Source organism: Amblyomma mixtum, chromosome 3 (assembly GCF_055824585.1).
Source record: "Amblyomma mixtum isolate Tamu chromosome 3, ASM5582458v1, whole genome shotgun sequence".
Lineage (NCBI taxonomy): Eukaryota > Metazoa > Arthropoda > Arachnida > Ixodida > Ixodidae > Amblyomma > Amblyomma mixtum.
This window is the reverse complement of record NC_143014.1, coordinates 413,768,703-413,787,139: the sequence shown is the minus strand read 5'-3', so window position 1 is coordinate 413,787,139 and position 18,437 is coordinate 413,768,703. Positions and strand designations below refer to the sequence as shown.

Below are 18,437 nucleotides of genomic sequence, written 5' to 3'. Positions count from 1 at the left end.
AAAGGCTTTCGCCTTAAAACCAATTTACCCATTTTGCCCTCTGCTTTCCAAGCTCCCGCTCCATTGGTTTCGCAGCTTAAAGCGCGACTAAGGTGTCCACTGCTGGTTACAACGGACCACGGCGACTGCGACACCGCGAAACGCAGAAATGGGCGCCAAAGAGCTGCGCTCTAAAACACACAAAGGTAGCTCAGGGTTCATTCCGAGCCGTCGAGCTGGCATGGCAGGGGGATTCTGCTTCTGGCTGCCCTGCTAGACGGACGCAGAAATGGCTCGCTCCGGGCGAGGTGTCGCAACGGCCTTTGTTGGTCGGGATGAATCGGTGTCTGGACCACCTCCTGGTTATCGCTTTCTGCTACCGTCACTGCCGGCTGACGAAGGTATGCGTTTGTGTGTTTTCTTGCACGGTGATACCTCGAAGCGTCCGTATCGAATAGAGGACTTTCGTCAACCATTAGAAGATGCCGGCGTCCTTAGGGATGTCAGCGGCATTGGCGCTTACCAGATGAGCCACCTCTGGCTCGTGAGGTTCCGCACCCAGAAGGCGAAGGACACTGTACTTGCGGCCGGGGGCCTGAGTGTGAAAGGCGGTTACTGTGCCATTATTGATCCCTGTCGAAAGGAGATCAAGGTGAAGATTCACTGGGTGCCATTTCACATACCCAGTGAGACCCTACGGAAGGCCCTGAGCGAGTTTGGGGAAGTGATGGAAATTCAGCATGAGGAATGGAGTGTTCCAGGATTTGAATCGGCGGAGTCGACAACACGTGTCGCTCGAATGGTGCTTAAAGAGGGAGTCACGGCGGAGGAGCTACCGCATCTTTTCAAATTCTACGGGGGCTCCGTCCTTGTGGTTGTGCCCGGTAGGGCGCCTGTTTGTCTCCGATGTCGCAGACGCGGGCATATCCGCCGCGACTGCCAGACGCCTCGCTGCACTAAGTGCCGAGCCTTTGGTCATGTCCGTGAGGACTGCATACGTACGTACGCCAATGTGCTAGGGGCGGCCTCAGAGGACTGTGATGATAAAGAGGATATCATGGACGTTGAGGAAGCTGAAACGGCGGCCCGTGATGACCGTCCAAAGAAGAGTGCGTCTGGGGAACAGGGAAGCGTCTCCAACGGAAACATGGAAACTTCGAGCAAGACGCCGAACGAACAACGAGCTTTGAGCAACGCGACTGAAACGCCGCCGATGAGTGACCAGGCGTCTGCCATGAACGCCGAAGCGGAGCCAGTCGAGGATGAAAGGGCATCACATGACACCTTCGGTCCGGCTAAGCGTGCCAAGACGGTGTTGCCGTCCCCTTCACAACCTTCCACCGAGGTCAGGTCGCAACGCCTTGAGCGCCAGTGGCTCAGACCCACCGGGGCCAAGGGGAAGTATGTGCCTGAGTGTCGTTCATCGTCCGCGTCTCCCGTGCGCAGCGCAAGGAGCGCTGATTAATCGCCCCTTCTCGGAGGGTAAGGCGTACGCCTGGTAAGGGACTTGTACCTTTTAGTGCTCAGGATTTTCAGCATGGCTTGTCTTCCGTCAAATTTAAAATGCGGCACGTTAAACGTGCGTGGACTAGCAGCTAGACGTAAACAATGTCAGCTAAGGCGCCTGCTCTATGAGAAAGACCTGGACATTCTTGCAGTACAAGAAACAAAGGTAGAGAGTGCGAGCGCGACAGACGCTATGGTTGCGCAGTTCAAGCCGCGATATAACGTGCGTGCTAGTCATGCAGTGGGGACATCAGCGGGCTGTGTTCTGTTAATTAAGAACAGTCTTAATATCGAGGAACAAGCAGTGGTGTATTGCACGAGGGGAAGGTTTGTGCTCTGTGATCTGTTGTACGGGGAGGAATATTTGAGAGTTATCTGTGTGTATGCTCCTACGAAACCCCGTGAACGACTTTTGTTTTTCCAGGAACTATGTGCGTATCTGGAATGCAATAGACTTGTCATTCTTTTAGGGGATTTCAATTGTGTTCTCAGTGCAGATGACCGATCAGGCTCAACAGTCACCGAAAGCGAAAGTGCTGTTTTCTTGAAAGAAAACATTGAAAAGTATTCACTTCAAGACGTAGCCCAGTTTGCAAAGGGCGGAATGAGGCGTCATTATACACATTTTCAAGGGTGTAGTCATGCTAGGCTAGATAGAGCTTACGTTTCCCTTGACCTGGCGGCAATTTGCGATAACTACATCGTCGAACCGGTTACGTTTAGCGATCACTGTTGTGTCATATTCACCATTGGCAGGAATGTGACACCTCAAGCGAAATTCAGCTGGGACTTGTGGAAACTGAATGCAAAGTTACTAAAGGACGATTCGTTTGTTTTAGAAACAAAGAACGTGTTAGAAGAAGTTCGGTTGAATTATGGAAAAAGTTGGGCAGAAAAGTGGGAGGAATTCAAAATTGATGTCAAAATGAGGGCTATTGAAAGGTCCGTAGAAATCAAGCACGCTGAGAAAGCGAAACAGAAGAACCTAAAACAGATGTTGAAAGAATTAATTACAGAGGAAAATAGAGCTCCAGGACTATACAGTGACCTTATCAGCGAAGTTAAAGCAAAGCTTGAGGTTATCGATGCGACATTGTTTCAGGGAGCTGCAATTCGTGCACGAGCAGATCGCTTGCTGGCAGATGATATGCCCAGTAGGCGAAATTTGACGACAGAAAAAAGATACGCTAGAAGAAAAGATATCGTAGAAATTGAAAACAAAGGCATTCTGACAGACAATCCCAAGGCGATAAGGGAGGCTTTCAGTGAGCATTACCGTGATTTGTTCGCTTCCAAATCGGCAGATGTACAGGCCTTTCAGGATGAATTTTTAAGTCTATTACCCCGACTGACCAGTGAAGACACTGACATCCTGTCTGCCGACTTATCAACAGCGGAATTGGAATGCGCTATTGATGAGCTTCACTTGGGGAAATCGCCAGGTACTGACGGGATAACAGCAGAATTTTATAAGGCGTTCAAACGTGAAACTGCTCTCATTTTGCAACGCGTTTATGAAGAGTCATATAGAACTGGTATTTTACCACCGTCGTTTTCTCGTGCACATACAGTACTTATACCGAAAACTGACAATCCTGCTCAGCTTAAGCAAGTTACAGGTTATCGGCCGATAACGCTTACTAATGTTGATTATAAAATTTTTATGAAAGTATTAGCCAAACGTTTACAATCAGTTATGGACATCTTGGTTGGCCCCCACCAGACATGTGGAATTCAAGGGCGGACCATCTTCACGAATGTTCATGTCACTCGGAGTATACTGGAATGCTGTGACGCTGACTTTAGGCGAGTCGCAATGTTGCAAATTGATTTAGAGAAGGCATTTGACCGTGTATGTCATGACATTCTTTTTAAAATCCTTGAACATGTCTGTGTTGGAGAAGTTATTTTAAAAGGGGTTAAAATGGCCTATAGCAACTGTACCACGAATCTGGTTGTTAACCGAGAGCTCACAGACAGAATTGCCGTTAGAGCATCCGTGCGGCAAGGCTGCCCAATGTCACCGCTACTTTTCGCTCTGTACCTGGAGCCACTTTGCCGAAATGTAATAAATAACAGCTGTATTCGTGGTTTCGAACTGGAAGCATGTGAAATTAAAGTATTGGCTTATGCCGATGATGTGGCAGTTTTCTGTAGTGACCACAGCAGCATAGAACATGCGATGTCGGTTGTTCGTAGATTTTGTGATGTAACCAATAGCGTTGTTAACCTGGACAAGTGTGCGGGCCTTTGGCATGGGAATTGGGCATCAGCGCCTTTGTTTCATGCAAGTGTAAAATGGTCACATGTTCCTTCCAAATACCTAGGTGTACCTCTTGACAAGTATCGAGATAACGATGACTTTTGGAAGGAGAAAATTCAAGAACTCTCCACACGTGCACAGAAATGGTCGGGGAAGGAACTGTCTGTATTCACGCGCGCAAACATATGCAATGTATATCTGGTTTCAAAAGTGTGCTATTTGTTGCAGGTCCTTTCATGCTCTCGACTTAGCATTCAAAAGTTTCATCGTCTCTTCGCAGTTTTTGTTTGGCAGTCCTCATGGGAGAGGACTAAACGTGATAATTTATTTCTGCGTTTGAGAAAAGGGGGTCTTTCCTTGCCACACTTGTACCTGAGGCAGGTGGTGTCAAGATTTCTGTTTCTTCGAGATCAACGCGACCCTTTCCTGCGGACATTTATTCAAGTGAGGCTTTCTTCGGCTTTGCCAAACTATGTTATTTCCAGTGTGGACGGGATGAGATACAGTGCAAGTAGGTTTTTGAAAGAAGTGGTCTTTGCTTTCCGGTTTCTGAATGCGCGCTTCAGTTTGGAATATCTTTCTAATGTCACGCGTAAGAAATTGTTAAAAGATTTGCTCGACTCTGTCTTCCCGGAGCCAATCTATCGATCTATGTATAGTGGAGGCCAAGCAGGAAATGTTTTAAAAAGAGTACGAAAAATGTTGGTGCCAGCGGGTGTGAAGACGTTCTTCTTCAAGTTACACACTGGGACGTTGCTGGTTAAAACATGGATGGAGGAAAAGGGATTGTTTCTACCATGGGGTGCTGACTGCTTGTTGTGTCGCAAACCAGAGTCAATAGAACACGTTTTTATTGATTGCTGGGATGCGCTGCTCTTTTGGGACGTGCTCCAGCGTACAATAAAGAAAGACTTACCCCTAACGCCGTATGGGATACGATTCCTGGACATAGAGCCGGATCTTTATAAATATGATGTAATTTTCCTGCTTGGCCTGCACAGTATTTGGCGAAGCAGGATGGCTGTACGACACTGTGATGAAGATGCGCGTTCTGTCCGCGATTACTTCAAAGAAAACATATTTAAGCTACGTGAAGTGTATAAAGAGCTATGTTTTGGAGATGAAGTTATCGAGTTGATGGGAGAGTTGTGTTCCCTGAGACAGTTTTGATTTTCTCACGCGAGTGAAACACATGTCCGTTCTTGTTGTTTGAGTGTGCAGCGCAGAACATCTGTTTATGATCTGTTGTAATCTGTCAAAACAGGCAATAAAGACAAAAAAAAAACACAAAGGTAGCTCAGTGGTAAGGCGCTCGACTACCGAGCTGGAGTACCCGGGTTCGAACCCGACAGCGGCGGCCACGTTTCGGTTGAGGCGAAACGCAAGAGGCGCCCGTGTGCTGTGCGATGTGAGTGGGTAACGTGCACTGACATCGCACAGCACACGAGCGCCTCTTGCGTTTCGTCTCAACCGGAACATAAACACATGAGTGCAGTGGGGTCGTGCGGGGACCCTGGGGTGTGCCCCGAATTCCTGTGTAAATAAAGTTTTTTTTCTCTCTCTCTCTCAGTGCACGTTAAAGATCCCCAGGTGGTCGAAATTATACGGCGCTTTTCAGGTGTCCGCCGAGATGTGACAGATACTGCGCCATTTCCTTTCCTCCAAAACCAATTTGCCAATTAAATTTACTTTATTTAACAGGGCAAACAAACAAAACGTTGCATACAAACTCATGACTGGGGGCTCAACAAATGCATGCAAAGCGGGTGGCCGCCCAGAAACACCAACACCTTATTTTTTTTTAGCATATCGCAAAATACATGTTGTTTAGAAAAAATTTTATTTACATATGTACACATGCCAAGGTTGCCAGGTACAGTGACATTTCCAAGAACACATGACAATAAGCATGTAAGGCGAGCCAATTAAACAGCTACCATAAACATCTCTAACTAATATGAATTGCTCGTGGGCGATGTAAAACAGAATAGAATACCTATTGACACAAGGGTGAAAAGACAATAATTTGACATTGAAATATTTAAAAAGACACCTTAGCGCCAGTTTGGCCTAAAAACCAAGACAAGACGACTATTATTCACAGAAATGAATGGGCATGACCATTGCCGGAGGAACTCTTCCTCACCCAAGAAAAAGAGTTCCTCGGACAAAAAACTGATGAGCTCCCGTCGGAGACGGCCGAGAATCGGCCACACAGCACGGCGTCGAAAGCCACCAGCGACCGCGGCGCATCGACTGCGCCATAAACTAAAAAGACCCGCAACAATTAACAGGCGAGCAAAACGGCCGCTGGGGAATCGGCCGCGGGAGACGAAGTACGAAATGCCCTGCCCACGGAATCCCGCATGAACCGCGCGCCAAAAGACACGCGCTACCACGCAGGTGACTGTAGCGTGGCGATTAGATTCCGGGAGTGGGCAATTCGGGCAGGTACTGGAGCGTAAAACACCCCATCGCTCTAACCGATCACAAGTAGGGAGCACTGCCCAGCCAAGTTTCCAGACAAAGTCGCGTAGATGGTCTGGGAGAGGTGTCGACGCTAAGCGCGCCCACTGAACGCGGCGCATAAGTGAGCGGCGAGCCGCCGGCACAACAGGCAACAATAGCAAGCCCATAATGTCCACCACACGGTCTGCGACGATGTTGACATCAGGTGCTACTGCTGTTACATGCCTGTAAAAGGCCACGGACGAGGCATAGAAAGCGGAAGGTTGCTCTCACTGAGGTCCATGATTAACAGGGGCCGCGGGATCCAAAAAGCGCAAAGAAGGGCCCAAAAAGTACCGAGTCAGGGTTCGCGCCGGAGACGCGTTTCCTAGCAGGATACGCAAAATACCCTTTAAAGCTAACAGCGACGACGTAACAGACAAATTTGGAAAGGCAAAACCTCCTCTCTCCCGTGGTTGTCCAAGAACGGCACGAGCCACAAGCTCGGTACCGCCTGACCAAAAAAAAGAAAAAACTGTAGTCTGCACCCGCCTAGTGACAAAATACATTGACAACACATTCGGACGCACAAGTGCGAGTGAAGCCGATCGAGCCCTTTGAAAGGCTCTCTTGTCCACCATCTACGACAGTCTACGGTGCACTAGTTGCTTTTCGAAATTTTTGCTATTTTTGCTTGGGTATATGGGAGGCCTTCCATTTCAAGACCGAAAATAACTAGCACTCTGCTGGTTGCGCCACATTTCTACAAGAAATGCACAATCGGAGCAATTCCAAGCCTCAGATTGCTTGTCGTGACTACTATGGTTTCATTTGTTTGCACTGAACCAGTGTGATAAAATTGGTTTTTGAGGAAAGGAAATGGCGCAGTGGCTATCTGACTTCACGGTGGAAACTTCGACTGTGCCATGAGTGAAGGGAGGAAGGAGGGAATTAAATAAGAAAGAGAGAATCATCATCATCGAAAACTTTACTAAAGAACTGAGCAGTGTCGAGTACGTTGGCTCCCGGGCTCCCTTACGGCCCCATGCCACTCAAGCGTTTATGATCCTACAGTCAGTAACGCCAGCAGTCCTGTAGGTAGCGATGATCAGCACGATAGGGTTCTCAGAGGACAGCAGGGTCTCCCAGTCCTCCCAGGTCTTCGAGGTGTTCTGCGCCATGCGGGGGAGGATCCGCCGGGAAATGAGAAAGGAGATGGAGAGCAGAAGAAAGGGGTTCGGGACAGAGAGTGCAGGATAGAGTTAGGGCGAGGGATGATAGTGAGGAGAGGAAAGGCGCAGCTTATAATCTCAGTTCTCGGTGGATAACTGAACCCCGAGACATCGCACAGCACACGAACGCCATTTTACGTTTCATCTCCATCGAAACGCGGACGCCGCAACCAGGTTCGAACCCGGGTACTAAGGCTCAGTACCTAAGCACTGACGTGATCAGGGATCGGGACCGAGTCTTTCACCGCATAAGGATGAGGTGGGCAGACTGCGGAGGGAAGTCTTCAGGAGAATCAGCAAACTTTAAGGTTTATGTTACACGTTTACGAAATAACAAGCAGACCAAAAGTCAGAAAAGAAGCGCTGAGACACGCCAGATTGCGGCTTAAGTAACGTTGACAGTCCCCAGGCACCTAGCTATAGGGAATCTCATAGCTGGTTGAGCATCCAATGGGCCTTCAGCCTCTTCATAGGCTCCGCCCTCACCACGTGACCGCGCACATCCCACAGAAACACGCACAGGCAAGAAGGAACCTCGGCGCTTTGCAGTCGCGGACTGCGGTTTCCAGCGGGCCGACCAGTCCCAAAATATCGTTGGCTCCTTATGCGGCGGTCCTGAGCGTGGGACACACGAGTTCTGACGGCTCGCATCGGTGGACTCTTCAGGAGGGAAGGACGAATCAGCCGTGTCCACCCCCGCTTTTCGGGCCGCTCAGGGGCACGCGGGCGGTGGGTTGGCGCCGCCACCGCCGCCACCACTCGGGCGGGAGTCAGCATCACTGGCGAAGGGGTTTAGATGCCTTTGTTCACGGCGACGCCGTCGCCATAATCCGCCCCCGCGGCAGCGTTTCTTGCGTCCTCTACGAACAGCAGCGCCTTCGGTCAAGGTAGCTCGATGGCACCTGCCTGGCTCGTCTGTCACCGCTGGCTGGACCTCCGATCACAACTGCACCCTAGCTACCCACTGAACCACCGCGATGGGTGCGCAGCTACTACGCTTACTCTCGGTGGCTATCCACAACCAGCGAAAAATGGAGTAAGGACTGGAAGTTAAAGAGAAAGGCATCGTAGTAGGGGGTTGTGGGTTTCTAGTACCTAGCGTTTAGATTGCACTGACATCGTCTAGAGCGCGGACGTGTTGCCGCTGTTTTGAAGTAAATGGCGGAGTACAGCATAGCCTCTAGGATGCGCGTCGGAATTTCGGTCTCGACACAAAGTTTACTTACGAAATCGCCCGGTGACGGCAACACCGATGTTTAATTTGCAATAAGAGCTTTGCTAAAATCCATTTGGAGGGCACAGCAGCAGCCGTAACGCGTTAAGCGGGCTGCTTTTGCATTTCGCCTGCATCGGAGCGCGGCCGCCGCGCTCGAGTTCAAACCCCGTTTGTGAGTGTGCGGCGATTGAGGCAAGAACGAAGGAAAGTACACGGGCCTGTCCACTGCCTCGAGCTAAATCCCATTCGCTGCCACGTGCATACAGTAGGAGGGTTAAAATAGGTGTCAGAGCATGGAGTGAAACAAGAGACGTGCGTCGAAACAACCGCGATTGCGAAAGCGACGACGACGTCAGCAACAGATTCCCCTATGGCAAGGAGGGGAGGCTGTAAATCCCAGCCCCGAAGAGCCGAGAAGTGCCCTCCCCGTTGAGAGGTGAGCATTCAAACTTTCAGTCCCTCAAGGCTTCCGTCTACGACCCGCGTACATGCGCGAGACGTTGCTTGATCGAGTTTCAAAATAAAAACTGAAGAACACTTAAGCTTCGCCTTTAGGAGCGGAACGCGACAGCGTGTTGCAGCGCTGCCAGGGAGTCCACGGACCGCCATCGCCCCTTCGGCGCGACAGCTTGCCCGTTGGAAGCACCTAACGCAACTTATTTTTTAGGGACGGAAATGACGCAGTAACTGTCTCACATATCTCGGTGGACAACCGCAGCCCCCGATTATAGGTCGGTGGTTCAGATTTCTGCCACAAGCTAGTTTCAAACTTAGCTAGTAAATTTATGCTGCACGAAACGCTGAAGCGTATGACACCATCCAGAATATTCTGCGGCAAACGGTTGGCATGACAAGATTTTTTCCGACGCGTGGTGCCGGCAGCTACTACTACGATGCCGACGGCTTTTCGACGGAATGAGCTGTATATGCGGTCGCGTAAAATGGCAGCGGCTTAGCTCAGCTAACCCTGGTTATGCAAGTGAAAGTCACACTTGGACAACCAGCGTGAAATCACGCCGCGGCGTATTGCTGCATGCAGTGCCGCATGTCTGACTTTGTCAGTGCTAACGCATGCAGCCCACATCTCTCTCTCAGCACCGCCACGTACCTCAAAGCGCACCTGAGGCGTCCACTGACCCAGGGAGCAAATTATGCGCCCTTCCTTTCCTCAAAATCATCTGAGCCTAGAGCGTTGTCAACGCCAACGCGAATGAACACAGTGAACACCAACGGCGTATAGCTTCAGTGACCTGTTTCTGCCACAACGTTGTCAACGCGAAAGCATGCAACGCACATCTGTCACTACATCCACGTAGCCCCAAGAAGCGCGGCTGAGGTGTCTATTGTCCCTGGGGGCCAGTTATGCACCTTTCATTTGCTAGGGAAGCTCCCGCTCTTCGTCTGTTTCTGCTGCCCGTTTAGCGCGTTTACGCTCCCTATCGACTGATTGCAAAATGCCTCGTACGGTTTGCAATGCCGACCGGATAATCGACTCGGCCCGACGTCTGCGAGTACCGACTCTCGAGGACGTCGGCTCCGTCTGGCTTGTTTCGTCCACAGCAAGGGACTAGAGCACTGCACGGGCCTCAATCTGCGGCCCGAGCCCAGCCCGGGCCCGAGACCTCAAGCCCGAGCCCGGTCCAGGCCCGCGGCTTCAAGCCCGGGCCCGGCCCGTGGATCCCGGAGTGAGGCCCAGCCCGGGCCCGGGACGGCCCGTTTCTCAGTAACGCTTGAGGTATACTGCTCTCTGAGCAAGTAGACAGCTACTACACCGATAAGGAATTGGCCGACAAAGGTTCTGAAACCGCAGTTTGGCTTCCAAAAAGTTGGTTCTTTTCAACCCAGAAGGAAGCGATGAAGAGTAGTGCGCGCCAGGCCCGTCTTTTGGACAGTGATCTCGTGTAGGTGGGCAAAGATAAACTCGGAAGTTCCGAGAGCTAAATAAAAAGGGCTGCATACACGCGTAGTAGTCTACTTTGCGTTCCCCCGTGATTTTAATCAGTTATATTCTGCCGCCCGCGAAGTATAAATATTAAAGCTGCCTAGCAAGCAGTACGATGACATTTTTTTAGTGAACACAATCTCAAAGGTTGAGCTCATAGCCGAACTGGTCGACTTTCAGCAGAAACGACAAGCTAACAGGCTTGAGTATTTCAAGGTATGTGTTTGAAGATTATAAGTGTCATAAACTAATATGTTCTTCCCAAATGCATTTCTAATAGCGTATAGGTATGTTTTGGGATTACGAACGATCAATGGCCAATTAAGGCCGGTTGAATTTTACTCTTACTGCACCGCGGCATGGAAATAAGGAAATAAATAAGTCAATGAATAAAGCTTAGTTTTTTTCTCGGCGAGTACTATAACTCATAGCTCATCCGTGTCACTGCTTCAGTCAGTGCCGTAGTTGTGTACTTCACCCTGCAATAGTGAATGAAAAGTCGGACACCAGCCATTTCTGTACGGACCCAAGCCCGACTCGGGCCCGCAGCTTTGAGCCCGAGCCCGGCCCTGGCCCGCAACTTCAGGCCCGGGCCCGGCAAAACAAATTATGTCCCGGCCCGCGGGCCGGGCCCGGGCTGGCCCGAGCCCGTGCAGTGCGCTACACTGGACAGGCAGAGCGCAGCGGCTGCGGCGAAAGAGAAGCAAGCGGCTGCAGCTGCTGCGAGTCACGTGGTACATCACGGCTTACGCAGCTCCGCTCCTGTTCAAGGTCATTCGTCCAGACAGCGAAATCGGTGCCACTAGGCTAGCAAAGCTTTCGTTTTAAAAACCTCTAATCAATCACTGCCACCACAGAACACACGACAGGGGCGGCTTTTGCATTTCGCCCCAACTAAAACGCGGCCCCGTATGAAAATAACTGGTTTTGACGTCAGGCGAGACGCAGCTGCTGTCTTGGCTCTCGGTGGCCACGTGATCCGCACCGCGAAGATATGGGAAAGAAGAGAGGAGCCAAAAGAACGAAAGGAGAACGATGCCTTCTTGCAGGGCTCTAGATTTATACCTCCCGTCGTTTAACGCGCACTGACACACGGCCACCGCGGCCCCTTGTGAAAATGAGAATTGGTTGTGAAGAAAGGGTGGACCCCTCACCGCACCGTGAGGGAAGCAATGAAGGAGAATTTGGGAGAAAGACGACAGGTGCCGTAGCGAAGGGCTCCGCATTGGTTTCGACATTTCGGAATGAATGAATGAATGAATGAATGAATGAATGAATGAATGAATGAATGAATGAATGAATGAATGAATGAATGAATGAATGAATGAATGAATGAAAAACTTTATTCTATAAGGGTTCTTTCTCGCAGCGTAGGTGGAGGCCTCTATCCAGGGCCCCAGCGGCCTTTGCAGTCTTTCGAGCCCTGTCGATCAGCTTGAGCTGCTCCTCAGGCTTCGAGCTGGACAGCGCAGCCTACCACTGCTCCGGCGTAGGTGTGTTGTTTATCGGCGCTGCCTGCATTTTCTGACAGGCCCATGTAACGTGGTAAAGCGTTGGGTGTTCACCGCATAGCGGGCATTTGTTGTCATATGTGGAAGGATAGATTTTGCTGAGTAAACTCAGATTTGGGTATGTATTAGTCTGCAGTTGTCTCCAGGCAACCCGACTGCTCTCTACTAAGGTCTTTGTTGGGAGGAGGGTAGGCGGAGGGCTCGTTGGTGTTCTAAGATATGGCTCCATACCGTCTAGTGATTGCGTCCAGTTCCCCTTCGGTGCGCGCCTCCCGGTTGGCGTATGCTCGTGCACTGGCGTCCGTACATTGGTTCCCTCTGACAGCCTCATGGCCTGGTGTCCACGTGATGAAGCATCTCGTAAAAGTGATTGTCCTCGCCTTGAGTATGTGAATGGCTGCAGTGGATATGCGTCCACTGCTGTATCTTCTGCACGCCTCTTGCGAGTCTGTAATGATGTGTGCTTGGGGGTACATATCACACAGCACACGGGCGTCTTTTGCGTCCCATCGAAACGCGGCCCCGTATGAAAATGAGGATTTGAGGAGAGGGAAGGCGCAGCTACAGCCCTCGCTCTCGGTGGCCACCCGAACCGAACAGCAAGGAAAAGGGAGGGGCTGAAAGGACGGGAAATAGTGCAGGGCTCTTGATTTATAGGAAAGGCGCAGCTACAGCCCTCGCTCTCGGCGGCCACCTCAGCCCCGAGGAAAAATCGTTTTTTTTTTTTTTTAAGAATGGAAATAGCACATTATATAATTAACTGTCCGAGATCTCGGTTGACACCTCAAGCGCACCGCAAGGGAAGGGATAAACGAGGGAGTGAAAGAAGAAAGGGAGAAAGATGTGCCTAGTAGATGGAAGGCTCCGGATTGGTTTTGACCATCAGGAGTCCTTTAACGTGCACCACATACCCGCAGCACAGGTCTTTTCCGCTTTGGCGAGAGATGGGAACCCCTGAAAAAAACTGAATTTTTTAGGAAGAAAAAACAGGCTTTTTTTTAATACCAATAAACTGTAGCGCAGCAAATGACGAGTACTCAAGGAGTGCTGTGCAACAGTCTTTCCCGGAGCACCCTCTTTTTCTTATTTCCTGCCGCCTAAGCGAACCTATGTCTGCAAAATTGTTTGCGTGAAGAATTGGCGGCAACACTAACTTCTCTGCATGATGGTGGGCTGAGCAAGAGGAGTAGTTTTATTTTTAGGTCGTGACAACATAGTATACTGTTTAAAAAGTGCTAACTTAGCATTCTGGGCTGCAAAAAAGCATCTGTGGGGTTATAGAGGCTTCAATGAATAAAGGAGAGGTCTGCCTGGTTACGAGCCTACCATGCTACTCCAGAGTGAGGTTATAATATAAGCAAGTGGCTTGTTGTTTTATTTTTAAGCAGCTAAATTCATTTTGTACAAGAGCAATCTGTGCCAGGATGCAAGTTGCCAAGCACTGACAATGATTCTGACACCAGAAAAAGAAGTGCTTTGGCAACCAGCAAGTGTGTGAGCAGGAGCAGTCGGTGTGCCTGGCAGTTGATGGGTTAACACAAAACTCTGTGCACACAGTGCGAGAAGCAGTATGATGGCAACTCCAGTGTGTAACAAAGATGTATGATTGAAGCAGTGTTTGACTTACCTGTTCAAATCCAAAAAGTTGAAATAGTCTTTGCACTCTCCCTAATTGTGCGACGAGAATACGTGCGACAATGGGTTCTGTTCATTTTCACTGTGTCTACAGTCTCATAACCGAGTTTCCATGTAAATGAAAAAGTTTTGTCCTTAGAAATGCTGTCCATAACTTGAGTTCATAATAAAGGGGCCTATACTAACAAGAAGAACTTGTTGTTGGGCTAGTTGGTAGTTATTCATCATTAAATTCAAAGGCGCCAAACCATACACACACACACACAGGAGAAGGAAGAAAGACGAGACAGAGCGCCACTCACAACTGATTTAATGTGCAGAAAGACACATACATATATGTCACTGTCGGCGCATGCGCAAGGAAGACATTCAGCTTCGTGAAGATGAATTTTACGCCTGTCCCTGTAAAGTGCACAAAAGTTAAAAACCGTGCAGTATCCATGTGCGAGTGTTTGGGCTTGTCCAGCCTTGCTAAAGAAATCAAGAAAACCAAAAATAACGCCCTGAATGTGTTCTTCTCGGTGAAAACACACAAGGTTGGTTTACCTTTCAGAACAATAGTTACGGAAAAGGGGTCGTGGCAGAAGCATATTAGTCTCTACTTGTTGAAGCACTTGAGCAAGCTAGATTTACAAGACCCGTTTTTTACCAAGAATTCTGAAGATGTTTGTGATTTCCTGAAATCTCAGACTGGGATTGGGCGTGCCTTTTCAGTCGATGTTGTTGATTTATTTTATTCCGTGCCCCATGATGCCCTATTTACTTCTGTTCGGGACTGTATTGAAAGAAATGATCCTGTGTCCTTTCAGAACTCAGCTGGTATTTCTACTGATAATTTTTTAAGTATGTTAAAGTTTTATTTAGAGTCTACTTTTATTTCTTTTGACCAAGGCTTCTTTCTGCAGAAGGCCGGTATCTGCATTGGTTCGTGTGTCGCCCCGGTTTTATGCAACATTTTTCTGTCACAAATTGACGAAAAGCTTCTGCAGGTTTTGCCAACTCACCATGTTTTTAAAGTTTTTAGATATATTGACGATTTCTTGATTGTTTTAACTAAGGACGGCAGCTCTAACTTCACTGGTACAGTAAACAGTGTTTTATCCCTTTTTAGACAACACGGAAAAGGCTTGGATTTTACTTACGAACTGCCTGAAAACAATCTTTTACAGTTTTTAGATTTAAACATTGAGTTCTGTATGGATCAGGTGTGTTGGGCATATGCTCCACGTGCAAAAAAGGGGCTTCTGCCATTCGACTCTTCGCATTCAAAACTAGTCAAAAGAGGAATTGCTTCACTTTGCCTTGAGTCTGCTCTAGGGAAGTCATGTGTTCACAAGATGCGACAGAGTTTTGATAATCAATTGGTTAGGCTGGCTTCAGCCGGGTTCCCTGGTTCGGTTGTGGCACAGGTTGCCGAAAGCCTCCTACGGAAGTTGAAGAAGAAGGTAGTAGGAGTAGGGGAGGAGGTCCCTCGAGAAGAGGTGAGACCGGTGGCCGTGCCATATGTGCACAAGTTGGCCCACAACCTGAAGAAGGTTGCGAGTAGGCATGGGGTGCCACTCGTTTTTACCGCTCCCCAAAAGCTCGGAAGCCTTTGCTCTCGAATAGCCAAAAGAAAAGAAAAAGTAAAAGAAAGTGGCTGCGGTACCAGGCATGGGCGACCGTTCACGAAATGTGCGGTAGGGGTTGTGTACGAAGTTCCCCTCTCCTGCGGCAGTTCCTACATCGGACAAACCGGGCGATGTGTCAAAGAGCGGATCAGAGAACACCAAAGAAATGTAGAACAAAATAAAGATGGCCCCCATTTACCCATGCACATCAGAACCTGCCCGTCGCGCACTTGTGAACCATGCTTTTCTGATGTGCAGATTTTGGCAAAGAGTAGTGTGACAAAAGCCAGAGAACTGATAGAAGCATTCCATATCGAAAAGAGGGGCAACTTGTGCGTCAGCGAAACATCGATAAACCTGTATAAGGCTGAAAAAGCGTTTTTTGATCGCTGCTTATCTTCACGAAGCTGAATGTCTTCCTTACGCATGCGCCGACACTGACATATATGTACGTGTCTTCCTGCACATTAAATCAGTTGTGAGTGGCGCTCTGTCTCGTCTTTCTTCCTTCTCCTGTGTGTGTGTGTGTGTGTATGGTTTGGCGCCTTTGAATTTAATGATGAATACTAACAAGGCATGACCATATACATGAAATTATGGTTCTTTTTAGTTGTCATGATGACACAAGTGATTTTGCTGTGTTATTTAACTAGGGTACCTAAGAAGTAAATTTGACCAAATTATGAAAGCTGATTAGAAGAATGTGTTGTATGGTACAGCAGTTCGGCGGTTGAAGAATAACAGTTGGCTTTACCTGACGCCACTCTGAAACTGCAGAAAGGAAAATGAGCCCTGTGGAGCTTGCAAACCTACGCTAGGAACAAAGACGACAGGAAAGAACAAACAACACCACCGCATAGCCTTCCTTGTTCTGTCGTTTGCGTCCCTTAGCACAGTGTCAACATACCGGCTTGTCCACATGAGAGTACACTCAGCTCAATGTGTGTGAAACTAGCAGACGGCAACAACAGAACCGGAAACAGCGTCTACATATATCTTGTGCATGCCGTGAAGATATGCATGCCGTCCCTTCAGTCATCACCTAGCACCTCCCTATTTGTGCCGTCGACATGCGCGCCAAATCATAAAACACATTTTGTATTGTTGCGCTGCTAGAGTGTTTTGGCCCATTAAGTTGTGTCATACAAATCAGAAAGGCTTTGCTAAAGCCAACTTGCTCTCATTCTTTGCAACATGCACTTGCACCTTGACTGCAACAGCCCCCTCAACGCTTTTTTTCTTGGCTTTCAAAAAGCATGTGATAAGATCCCTCACTTATGTACGGCTGACTTTCCCATGCTATAACTTGCATCCAGTAACTCTAAACTGGATGCAAGCTTTAACAATGAGACTTAGGCAGATTTCCTATGCTGATTCTTACGCATCCTGCTTTCTTTCTGCAATCTCGGGTATCCCCCAAGGCATTGCCCTTGGGCGCCAGCTTTTTATTACACACATTACCACCTTCCTTTCAGCGTTTCATGACAAGCCTTCATTGATGACTATGGAGTCTGCCATCTGCAATCAATACCAGCATCTAAATCCTCCAGAACATTATTTTGGATGCTCTCGAGCGGCATGTTTGCTATAGTTATTAAGAATGCACTGATATTTTTTTACTGTCAAGATAACTACATTTTGCCTACTTATAAGGGATTGCCAAGAAAGGCATATTCACTGCATACTGGTTCAAATACTCAACCATTAATATGGCTCACAATGTAACGTGGTCTCACCTATTAATCCTTATGCACCTTCCCAACCTAGGATCCTCACGCCATAACATGTCCTTAGCAAATCCATCTTCAATGCTTCTTTCATTCAAGACCCCTGTGCGGCATCAGCAGGGTATTCTAATGTTACATGGCACAAATGTAATTATTCTAAGATCCTAAGGTGAATTCAGACCATAGCCGCTTGTTTTATCCACCCAAAGTATTGCTCAAGCTCCAGTGTTGTAGCACTAAAGGTGAGTCTTCAAATTTCTTCGTCTAATGCAGAAACTGCAGATTTTTTTACCCTTTACCTAACCTAACCCACTACAACTCATGGTTCTTTCTGCAATAGCTGCACAAGCACTGTTGTGCCGCTGCAGTTAGCTCACGGCACTGCATTTCGAGATTCACTTTGTTTTTGCCATGAAAAGCTGAAATGGGCTTCACCTCACAAGGCTATGCTTACTAACCTCTTTTCTTTTGAACTGGTCACTGCAGAAATCCACACAGTAAATCACAATGTTAGTCGAATGTTTTAGGGGAATCACCCTGTGTGGAGAACGTTTGTAATAAGGGAGTAATTAATCATTAGCATCAACCTAAACGAAGCAATACAGCTGTAAAGAAAAGCTACACAGGTTCCATAGAAATTTTGTAGATAAAAGGAATAATCGCCCTGGTCTGGGGTTCGAACCCAGAACCACTGCCTCACTGAGGTAGTCGCGCTAACAACCAAGGAAACCAGGATGGCTTGCATATGATGGGGCGAGCTCGAAGTGGGAGCAGTTTTAGTCCAATATTTTTGGGGAACCCCTCAAGGCTGAAATGATTTGTTATAAGAAAGTAATTGCTCATTAGCATCCACCCATGCGCACCCATATGGCTACACAAGAAAGCTACAAAGCTTTCCTTTGTAGCCATATGGCTGTACTTGAATGCTAATGCAGTAATTACTATCTTTTTAGTTAAAAGCGATTTCATCAAGCTCCTACTTGCCATACCATGTAAAAGTTCACCGCTCAAGTACTGTCACATACGACTGTTGAGGTATAATAAAAGAAGAGCTTATTCTCTCGCCCACATTGGCAAACCAATACAATGCTCTCTTATGCCTAATGTGTGCATCGAGAACTTTTCTCATAATCTATTTAAGTAATATGGAGGCATATTTGCATAATAGTTGCATTTAGGCTAAGTTGCACACTGTGCACAAGCTAAGTCTAGCCAGCTGAATCAATGCAATGCAAAGTAAAGCATTATTCTGCCTATCTGAGTCGGTCTTTTCTTAGTGCTTCTCTCTTTCGCTAAGTAAAGCATAGGCTTCCTAACATGGCTCAGTGAGAACGCTACTTGTATGCTTATGCATGTGACATTCAGGTT

The 18,437-nt window shown here is 48.2% G+C and overlaps 1 protein-coding gene across 1 annotated transcript; it reads left to right on the top strand.

Annotated features, from left to right (window-relative positions):
* The first annotated feature begins 220 nt into the window (after nt 1-220).
* On the top strand, nt 221-4,085 carry LOC149357699 (uncharacterized). Its single transcript, XM_089584849.1, has 2 exons — nt 221-1,477; nt 3,977-4,085. Exon 1 carries the CDS (start codon nt 269-271, stop codon nt 1,442-1,444), a length of 1,176 nt encoding a protein of 391 aa, XP_089440975.1. The 5' UTR covers nt 221-268; the 3' UTR covers nt 1,445-1,477; nt 3,977-4,085.
* The last annotated feature ends 14,352 nt before the right edge of the window (nt 4,086-18,437 follow it).

What these genes read in the sequence shown, in the direction of transcription:
- LOC149357699 (XM_089584849.1), top strand. Translation starts at nt 269, where the DNA reads ATGGCTCGCTCCGGGCGAGGTGTCGCAACGGCCTTTGTTGGTCGGGAT.